General features: G+C 43.0%; 1 protein-coding gene across 3 annotated transcripts; it reads right to left on the minus strand.

Annotated features, from left to right (window-relative positions):
• Positions 1-5,743: 5,743 nt before the first annotated feature.
• On the minus strand, positions 5,744-10,152 carry LOC100732091 (keratin, type I cytoskeletal 10). Of its 3 annotated transcripts, none has more exons than XM_063251521.1 (8): positions 9,477-10,152; positions 8,532-8,614; positions 8,039-8,195; positions 7,791-7,952; positions 7,577-7,702; positions 7,129-7,346; positions 6,403-6,743; positions 5,744-6,086 (listed from the first exon to the last, which is right to left on the minus strand). In XM_063251521.1, exons 1-8 carry the CDS (start codon positions 10,119-10,121, stop codon positions 5,992-5,994), a joined length of 1,827 nt encoding a protein of 608 aa, XP_063107591.1. In that variant the 5' UTR covers positions 10,122-10,152; the 3' UTR covers positions 5,744-5,991. The 3 variants fall into 3 exon arrangements, with proteins under 3 accessions (XP_063107591.1, XP_063107589.1, XP_013004913.1); XM_063251519.1 differs by having other exon boundaries at positions 5,744-6,098; positions 6,457-6,743; positions 9,477-10,151; XM_013149459.2 differs by having other exon boundaries at positions 5,744-6,098; positions 6,435-6,743; positions 9,477-10,150.
• Between the last annotated feature and the right edge of the window lie 310 nt (positions 10,153-10,462).

Genomic DNA, 10,462 nt, shown 5'->3' on the forward strand with positions numbered 1-10,462 from the left:
TTCTCTTAAACTACTGTTGCAGGTTCCATGCGGCTTATTGAACTTAAGGGTCATAATGAAAATTTATTTCCCTTTAGGTCGCCGAACCATGGACAGAAAATCCTTTGTTTGTGTCTTTAATGTTGGTCTTGTCTTTTGTGGCGCCTCATTTAATGTTTTAGTCCTCAACTGATTATGTACAACCTTGGCATGCCTTTAAAAGTATTTTTCTGGTTAAAATATAAATATATAACAATACATATATATGTTTATGGTTTTTAGGATCATATTGGCTTTACCAAATAAAGCCAGGTCATACTGTTATTGAGCCAGTTTAAAAAGTTACAGTTTTTAAAGTGTAACATTTTAAGGTGGTAAAAAGACATAAAATGATTTAATATATTTTAGACTACTAAGAAAGTCACTTCAAGGATTTTGTTAAAAGTTTTAATGTTGTCTAAAAAGCTAGGAAAAAGTTAATTGATGGGTAATAAACAGGAACAGAAAAACAGAAAAACAAATGTGTTCAGAATTTGACAATATTGGATCAGTAAACTTTTACTACAAAATGTTTCCATTAAAATAAGATTATATTCTAAAAAGGGGAGGACAAACTGGAACCCTTTGTCATCCCAAGTTTATATAATGGTAAAAAGTCAGTGTTGACCATATATAAAATATATTTGCCTATAACAATAAAAATTAAAAAAGGCTGTAATTCTCAGTCCCATTTGAACTAGAAGCCATCAGCGTTCAGAATTGCTGGACTCCTCTTGCTCACCTACCTTTTTTCTAAGGACCCTCAGGGCCTTATTTCTCTTTTGGAATTTGTCTTCTCCATTCATCACCCCACTTGGGATGACTGCCAGCAGATTTTGTTTACAGTAAAAGAGAAAAAAAAAAACCATTCATGTTTTGGGATAAAAAGCAAGTGTACATTCCAAACAGTTGTGTTTTCCCTTTGTCCCACCCCGATTGGACAACCAGAGGTAAGAAGGCTCTCGTTCAGTATTGCCAGTTGTTCTCAGAAGCCTTTAAGAGCTGCCAGAAAACCTACCAATTTGTCCAAGGTAACAGAGGTGAGACAATTAGATGATGTGTCTCCCTCGGGGTTTCTGGAGAGATTGATAGAGGCCTATTACATTTGTACACCTGTAGATCTGGTAGCACCTAAAAAGGCAAGGGCCATTAATAATAGCTTTGTAACTGTTGGCACCTGATATTAAGCAAAAATTGCAAAGGCTTGAGAGATTTTAAAAAATGCCCCTCAGTTAGTTTATTAGAGTTTGCTTAGAACTGACTCTTTCCTCCCAGCTGATGCAAGCCATTCAACAGATTCCAGTTCCTGTGACTAAAAAGCAAATAGGAAAATTTCTAGGAGCCATAGGATATTGCCTGCCTTAGATTACAGACTCACGAGACCAGGCTTTTCAGCAATTGAAATCAGCCTTAACAGAAGCTCCAGTTCTGGCTCTGTCAAAGTTGCAAAAACCTCTTTCCCTCTATGTTGATAAAAAACAAGGGATAGCAAAAGGAGTACTGACCCAGAGTTTAGGACCACGGCAAAGGCCTATTGCCTATCTTTCCAAGAGACTTGATAATGTGGCAGCCCGATGGCTGCCTTGCCTGCAGATGATTGCCTCGGTGGCCCTCCTGGTGAAAATGGCCCAAAAGGTGACATTTGGACAAAAACTTCTAATTATCTCCTCTCATTCACTGGAGACTCTCATCAAAGCTTCACCAGAGGATGGCTGCCTAACTCCCAAGTCATGCACTATCAGGCATTACTTCTGGATCTGACTACCATCAGTTTCAAGGGGACAGTGTCTTTAAACCCAGATACTCAGCTGCCTGATGATGACCTCTTCTTGCCCCTCTGATCATTTCATGGGGCTTTGACCAGACTTGACAGATGAGCCACTGTCCGGAGTTCCATCATATTTCTCTGATGGAAGCAGTCACATCTATCAAGGTAAGTAGGTTGTGGGAGCCGCTGTCACAGACTCTCAGATTCTATGGGAACAAACCGTGGAGCCAAAAACATCGGCCCAATGGGAACTCATTGCCCTCACTGAGGCCCTCAAGTTGTCAGACTGATAGCAGATATGCATTTGCTACTGCCCATGTTCATGGGGCCATTTATCAGGAATGAGGTTCATTGACTTAAGGGGGCCAAAAGATAAAAATGCTCCCCAAGTTTTGGATTTGTTAGCTGCCATTTGGATGCCAAGGAATATGGCTATTAAATAATCTAACAGACGCAGCTACCCAAAAAGCAGCCAAAAAATCAGTGGGGATTGAGACAATCCCGGCATTGCTACTGATTCCACCCACTCTGTCAGAGCCCTTTTACACTCAAAAAGACTTACATTTGGCAGCTCAACTCCAAGCAAAGTCTGATATCCCTGGGGGCTGGTACCAACTGCCTGATAATCGGGTCCTCCTCCACGAGGGCTTGAGATAAAAACTCATCCAACAAGCTCATCAGTCCACTCACATGGGAGGATCAAAACTTGCTGCTCTTTTTGAGATCATTCCTTTATCCCTCAGTTATCGAAGCTTACTCAGTCTGTGAGCCTTAGAAGACCTCAATGCCAGTTGGTAAATCCTAAGCAACCACAACAAATGGAAACCACTTGGTATTGTGGGGCTATGCCTGAAAAACATTGAAAAATAGAGTTCACAAAAATAAAAAAGCCTGAACTTTAAGGGAATGAGTACTGGTAGATAGCTTTTCCTACTAAGTCTTGAGTCAGCCCTGATAGCATTTTCCCCAATTTGGCCTCCCTTTATCTATGGGGTCTGACAATGGCCCAGCTTTTATAGACCAGATAACTGAAAAACTAACCCAAGCTTTGCAGATTGATTAAAAACTCCATTGTGCTTACCAGCCTTAAACTTCAAGACAAGTAAAAAAAGATAAACCAGACTTTAAAAATGGTAATAACTAAGATGGCATTAAAAACTGGTGAGAACTCGGTGAGTCTCCTTTCTTTTGCCCTCTTGCATGTGCAATGTACCCCCTATGTTATAGTTGTTTCCCCTTTAAAGTTCTATGTGGGAGACTTCCTCCTCTTATTCCTAAGATTTCTGAGAAAAAAAAATTAGCTGATTGGGCTAATCAAGATCTTGTTAAGTTCCTGCAGGCCCTTCAGCTAGCTCTGACTTTCATCCACCAGTTATTCCGAGAACAACAACCTCTGCCTGCAGCCCATCCTGAGGGTAAATGTCCTGCAGTAAAACCTAGGACACTACTCATCAAGAGACATCACCGTGAGCCTCTCAAACCATGGTAAAAAGACCCTTACACCAGGGTCCTCAGCACTCTGACTGCCGTCAAAGTCATGAAAAAGCCTGCCTTGGTTCATCATTGCCACCTCAAGCCAGTTCTGGCCTCTGACATCAATCAACCTACAGATAAGTGGACTGTTGTTCCCTCCAAGGATTCTTTAAATCTTAAGATTGCCAAATGTATCTGATAATCTTGTTCTTAAGTGCTATGCCTTATAGAGACCCCAAGGAGATACCTTGTAACCCACTGTTTAAAACTCAAAATTACTGACTATTTCACTGGTAAATTATTGGTAGCCAATGCTACTGTCTATGAGATAATTAAGATAAATTTATGTTCCCTATTAGATAACATCCCCGCAAAAATTAGACAAAAAATGTTGTTGGGTTTGCATGTCATGCTGCCTGATTGGTTGCTAATAGAGACTTATAGGGACCTATGTATTCAAAAAAAATTACAGTCCACTGGCTGGTATCTTTGTCCCCAAAAGCAACAGCCAGCCTCTGATCATAGGTGTTCACAGTCCATAGAGATAAAATACTTTTGTAGACATTGGGGTTGTAAATTTTTATTTCCTTGACAAAAAAATAAAGGGGGTCGTTACCTTTTTCCTCACTCTGGAGACCCCAATCTTCTGTTCTCCTCCACTAGACTTCCTGCTCCTGAGACCTTTTTGCCCTCTGCGATTTCTGTGACATCTCTAGCCCCTTCTTGCCTCTAGACATTGCTTATGGCAAATCAACTTTAAATTCCTGTAGAGACGACACCTTTTGTTGGTGGGATGCTAAGCCCCTGCTCACACTGGACAATGTACAGGGTGCTCCAGGAACCTGTGTTTACTCTGCCTCCTACTCCTTGCACACTTCCCCTTATGCTGCATTTTGTAATCCTGCCTCTTCAGCTTTTATACTTTTTCCTATCCTGCTAATCAATACCTTGTTGCTCCCAATGGAGCCTGGTTTGCCTGTACTTCTAATATAACTCCTTGTTCCATGCATCACCTGTTCCCCTAGTGCCCTGAGCATTACATATTAGCCATATCTTTTCCCAAGTGTATTGATACTCTAGAGATAATGGTAGGAGTCACTTGTTCCCTAGCATTGACTTAAAGAGTCCAGTAAGAACGAAAAAAATCCTGTGTTACTACCTGTATTACTAAAAATTGAGATAACAAGGTCAATAGGTTTAAGAGTGTCCAGCCTGATAGTCAAAAGACCAAAATTATAGACACTTACATGCACTCATTGACCAAGATTTAGCAGCCCTTAGTAGACTCTGTCTCCAAATTAGACGATTCTTTAAGTTCACTGACTGAGATGGTTTTACAAAACCGGCGGGGTCTAGATCTCCTGTTCCTAAAGGAAGGAGGCCTCTGTCTGGCATTAGAAAAAAATTGTTGTTTGTATGCCAATCATTCTGGGGTTATCAGACAAAGTATGACCAGCCTTAAAAGGCGGCTACAGAATCAACAACAAGCCAGACAAGCTAAACAGAATTGGTCTGAGCGATGGTTTTCTCTATCTCCCTGCTTGACAACGTTAATCATAGCAGCCTCCAGACCTCTGTTAATCTTACTTACTTGTTTAACAATTGGACCTTGCATTATAAACAGATTAGTAAATTATGTCAAAGACCAGGTTCAAACAATAAAACTCATGGTTTTAAGGACACAAGTTTATGAACAAATACCACTGCTTGAAAATTCCAGGAGCCAATAAGTTGGGTCACTGACAAAAATCAGTGGAGAATGTTATACTAAGATGCTAAAAATTAAAATAATTGGTTAAAAGATAATTAACAAAAACAGTTACTTAAAAATATAGTTATTAGTAATGTTGTCATTCTGTACTGAGCTCATTACCCTAGTAACCAAGCACCAACCACAGTTATAAATTAACTGACCGCGTCGTTCTGCTGTTCTGTAATGCGTCATCCCCCCCTACCTTAGTGACCTGTGTGCTATGTCAACCTTTGTTCCCCTTGTAAGAGACAAATGATGCTGTGTCAACCATTGTTCCTTTTATGAGAGACAAATGTTCCTGGAATTGGAAGACCAAGGGCTATGAATTGGCTAACCACCCACTGTGAAATGCCTCTTACCTCGAGCAAAGGGGAACAAAGGCCCACCTTATTTCTGTTTCTCATCACTATGTACTTAATGATCAATGAGCTAATCATAAATGAATTATAAAAATCAGTCAAAACTCTAACTCACTTGCACAGCTTTGCAAATTCCGTCTGCACTGTGTTGCTGGGCCAGCTAAAAGAAAGGCGCTTCTTTTAAAAAAGACGTCTTGCCCCGTTTGTCATCTTGGGGTCTTGCGCCGCTTTTCACCGTGGGGTCTTGTTTTTTAAGTAAAGTACAACATTTACAAGGTGTGGGATATGGGCATTGGACAACTTTAAACTGAAATTTCTCATATTGGCTTGAGCATACCCGCATTATTAAATAAAAATTCTGACAAATTTGGATAGTTTGCATCAGTAAGAAAAGTTTATTGAATGGGAAAAGTTTAGTGAATGGGAACAGAAAGACTTCCTTTTTTTCCGAGAAGGAACACTTTCTGGAGAAGAAAAAAGAAGAAATAAGTAAATCATCAAACACCTTTTAGACAGCTTATTTCCAAGGGGTGAACCTGTCTTCATAGAGCATGAAGATGGCAGGGTTGTCTCGGACATTTCTCTTTTCCTGCCTCTGTATGTAATGGTCTGTGAAAAGCTCAGTAGTAGTGTTTCTTGGTTTCTGATTCAACCATCGACGAAAGCACTCTGCCATCAGGGGTCACCTCTTCAATAATTGTCTTGATCACTCTGGCTTTGCTAGTATCTGTGTGAAAATCAATCAGAAAACAGAATTCAAATAAAGCCACTTTTAGGAATGCTTGTTAATTAAAAATACATTGAATATTTCCAAAGAAAATCCTCAACTTTTTCATGTTGTTTTAAAATAAATACTATGGAATCCAAGTACTATGGGAGCTGTGGGTGGCATTTAGAACAGCCCACTTATTTAAGACTGGCATCAAAGCTTATAGATGGCTGCAAGATGCCAATGCAAAACATCGTTAAGATTTTCGTTTTAAGCAGCTCGGTAATTTAAAAAGCAAGCACAGGGGAGAGAAAACGCAAGCTGCCTCTGGTCACCCCACTAGTGTCCCCTGACCTTGGTCCCTTAGATGATTCACCAGGAGAACCGGAAGAGGGACCCTTGAAGCCGCCACTTCCGCTCTGGCCTCCGCCTCCAGAGCTGCCGCCACCGTAGCTACCACCATGGCTTCCTCCAGAGCTGCCGCCTTGGCCACCGCCATAGCCGCCACCAGAACTGCCTCCATGGCCGCCACCGGAACTTCCGCCATGGCTGCCACCGGAACTGCCGCCATAACCACCACCGGAACTTCCGCCATAGCCGCCACCGGAACTTCCTCCATGGCCGCCACTGGAACTTCCGCCTCCCCGTCCACCGCCTCGGCCGCTGTTGGAACCAGACAGAGGGAGAGAAAGGTCAGATGAGGTTACCTTTAGCATTGACAGTCTTCGAGTTGCTCTCTAGATCATCATTTTAGGAAATAAATCGTGTTTTAGGGACTACCACTCTGCTAGCTATGTGATAACACTCATCATTTAAAAAGCTTGGCATACATAGCCAATCCAAGAATCATTTTTGGGCCCAATACTGGAGAACCTGAGCCTGTCTACATCATCTGTTCTGTACTCTGCCTCCTCTGTCCAATGCTGGGCACCGCCCCACATGCACATTTTCCCCACCTGGTGGCATTTTCTTGAGGTTTGGGTTTGAGATTTGCTCTTCAGAATAGTGAAGAAGGCCACTGGGATAAATTCTCAGTATTGCTCTTTACCTTCCCTCTCCTTCTAGCAGGCTACGGTAGGTTTGAATTTCATTCTCCAGGCGGATCTTGATGTCCAGGAGTTCTTGGTATTCAGAGTTCTGGCACTCGGTTTCAGCCCGGATCTGTTGCAGCTGTTCTTCCAGGGCAGAGATCTGGGTCTGGATCTGTGAGAGCTGCATGCAGTAGCGGCCTTCTGTTTCTGCCAAGGAGGCTTCCAGGGATTGTTTCTGGAAAGAAAATGTTTATGACCTTGTTTAGCTGCAGATAGGGAAATCTATTTAGTAAGACGACATGTGGCAGAATAAAGAAAATGGGTGGAATTCGTTTTATATTTAATGGTACCACCCAATTCCAGCATCTTTACACCCGTGCTCACGATTGTTTTCCTTCAGACCCCAGCTCTTCATGAACATGGAACTTAGTAAACGGTAAAGGAGAAGTCACTGAGAAGACATACCAGGGCCAGCTGGGACTGAAGTTCGATCTCCAGACCCTGAACGTTGCGTCTCAGTTCAGTAATTTCAGATTTGTAGCTTGACATTTGTTCAATGTTGGTATCGATTTCTGTAGTCAGGTCCTTGCTCTGCAGTATGGAAACAGGGGAAAAGCTGAGAAGAAGCCTGACGTGGTGAGGAAACTTGCCTGGACTGTACTATGCACAGGGAACTGACCTTTTCATTGAACCAGGCTTCAGCATCCTTCCGGTTTTGTTCAGCCAGCTGCTCGTATTGGCTCCTCATGTTATTCAGTAGTTCAGTCAGGTCCACCCCTGGGGCAGCATTCATTTCCACATTCACATCACCAGTGGACACATTTCGAAGGTCTTTCATTTCCTGTTTGAGGAACAAAGAGATTCAATGATTGCACCATGAGCACAATGCACATTGCCCCTCCTCCCGGAGGAGTTAAATTTTGTCACCTCTTCATGATTCTTCTTCAGGTACTGCAGCTCCTCAGTCAGGCTCTCGATCTGCATCTCCAGGTCAGACTTGGCAAGGGTCAGTTCGTCCAGTACCCTGCGTAGCCCGTTGATATCGGCCTCCACACTCTGGCGCAGGGCTAACTCATTCTCATACCTGAAACAACCATCATTCTAGTAAATTCCAAATACACCCAGAACATGCAATTGACCTCACATCAGGGAAACATGGATCCTACACTGATTCATGTAGGAACATCAGTGTACGAACAACAGAACCAAAGGAAGGTAACAATTGTTTTAAAAATGATTTTTTCTTCCTTTGAAGTTTGCCAGAAAAGTGGCATTGAAATCAGAAATTTCTCAAACAGTGCCAGTGTTGATTTGTTATGGATAAGTTTAGGAAAATGTAGATAGTGCTGTGTGTTTCCAAAGTCATTGTTGCAAACGACCGGTGTGTTTGCTGTGATAGTGTTGTAACAGAGCCACTTACTTCAGCCTGAAGTCATCAGCTGCCAGTCTGGCATTGTCAATCTGGAGCAGGGTATTGGCATTGTCAGTTGTTTGTTTGAGGATCTGGACAGAGAGACAAATTATCTTAAAGATGTCTGCTGCTGACATGGTTTCATAAAGCATAGGTGAATTCATTTTTATGTCGTTCCCTTCCATGTTTGGGAAGGTTATTACAAATACCAAATATCATAAGCTTACCCATATACTTAAATATGAGTCATTCTCTTGAAACTTCTATACTTTTCTACTTCTGTGCCATCCTTTTCCAAAAACTAAATGAAATTACTTGGATGCATTCCTCAAAGTTTCCCCCCTCTTTTTTTTCCTGTGCTGGGAACTGAACCTGGAGCCTGACACTTGGCAGGCAAGTGGAGCACCCCTGAGCTCTACCTCTATCCCTTCCTTTATGCATGGTGATTTTCATGTATTTGAGTCAGCTTTTGATTGACTCACACCCGTATTTGTCTTATTTGTGGACATGTTTCCGAATATACGGTCTATGACTGGTAGGTGTAATTCAGCTTTTCTGGAGGGAAGCACTACACCATTTCAATAGTGGAGAATTCACATTTCTTGCGCTTTCATACAGAATATGGCTTGTTCTATCCCACTAGTATCTCCATAGTACTTGGCGCTTTTTCATTTAATCTTTGCATTCCCAAATTTGCAAAGGATTTAGTATATTTTGTATCTAGATTCATTCATATTGTCATGAATACATAAAATATTGTCAGTACTCTGCCATCCTGTAAGACAACAAATGAGGTGGGTGAATATTGCCATGACCATACCTTAGGAAATCCTTGATGAGACTGGAGTACATTAAGAAACAAGACAGTAAGATAAGTGCCGCTGTACTTAATTTGAGACTCGGCTACATGTGTTCCATGGGTAGGAGTAATGTTGGAATGAAAATGTCTCTCACCTTGTTTTTCAGGTCGTCGATGACGTTGTAGTACGTGCTGTAGTCACGAGGCTCTCCCCCGCCTATGTTGCTATGCTTTTTGTACCACTCATTGATTTTACTTTCCAGCTCATAGTTGGACTCTTCCAGAGCCCGGACTTTGTCCAAGTAGGAAGCCAGGCGGTCATTCAGATTCTGCATGGTGACTTTCTCATTTCCAGACAGAAGGCCACCATCGCCACCATAGCCACCACCGAAGCCTCCTCCATAGCCACCTCCACCAAAGCTGCCACCCCCAAAGCTGCCTCCTCCATAGCTGCCTCCTCCAAAGCTGCCTCCCCCAAAGCCGCCTCCTCCATAGCTGCCTCCTCCAAAGCCCCCGCCACAGCTGCCACCTGCATAGGCTCCACCAAAGCTGCCTCCTCCATAGCTGCCTCCTCCATAGCTGCTTCCACCAAAACCTCCTCCTAGTCCTCCGTAGCCGCCCGAGGAGCCCCCAATGCAGCCTCCGCTAGAGCTCCCACGGCTGAAAGATCTACTGCTGAATCCTCCACCCAGGGATCCTTTGCTGCTGGAGATCCTGTGGGCTGATGCCCCACCGCCGCCTCCTCCTCCTCCTCCGCTGCGGGAGGAGGAGTACTGCTTCAAGCTGTACCGAACAGACATGGTGATGCTGTGAGCTCAGGGAGTGCCTGCCACCAGCGCCAGTGCCTGGCCCTTATATACCGAGAGGGCGTGTCACACAGCAGCCAGAGTTTGCTTACTTACATGGTTTTGTTTTGCTAACCTAGCATCTTTGGCTTCTGGTTGCATAAATTGTCTTCGGTAATAACCAATACCAATATGTGCTTTCTGCTCTGCCGCAAGAACACGCAGGAGATGTGCGCTGTTGAAAGTGGAGGTGGGTGGGGTTCAGGTGAGCAAAAGATGCTCTGCACCCTGTGAAGAACATTGAGCAACTCTTAAACTCTCTTTTTCTCAGCACAAATTTTGGCTACACAGAATGT

The sequence above is a fragment of the Cavia porcellus genome, unplaced genomic scaffold (genome assembly GCF_034190915.1).
Source record: "Cavia porcellus strain 051 isolate PalLab524CR breed Dunkin Hartley unplaced genomic scaffold, mCavPor4.1 scaffold_6, whole genome shotgun sequence".
Taxonomy (NCBI): domain Eukaryota; kingdom Metazoa; phylum Chordata; class Mammalia; order Rodentia; family Caviidae; genus Cavia; species Cavia porcellus.

Coding starts and splice junctions, on each gene's coding strand:
- LOC100732091 (XM_063251521.1), bottom strand. CDS start 10,121: ATGTCTGTTCGGTACAGCTTGAAGCAGTACTCCTCCTCCCGCAGCGGA. Junction 8,615..9,476: donor TCGACGACCTGAAAAACAAG/GTGAGAGACATT, acceptor CTCTCTGTCCAG/ATCCTCAAACAAACAACTGA. Junction 8,196..8,531: donor GCTGATGACTTCAGGCTGAA/GTAAGTGGCTCT, acceptor TGGTTGTTTCAG/GTATGAGAATGAGTTAGCCC.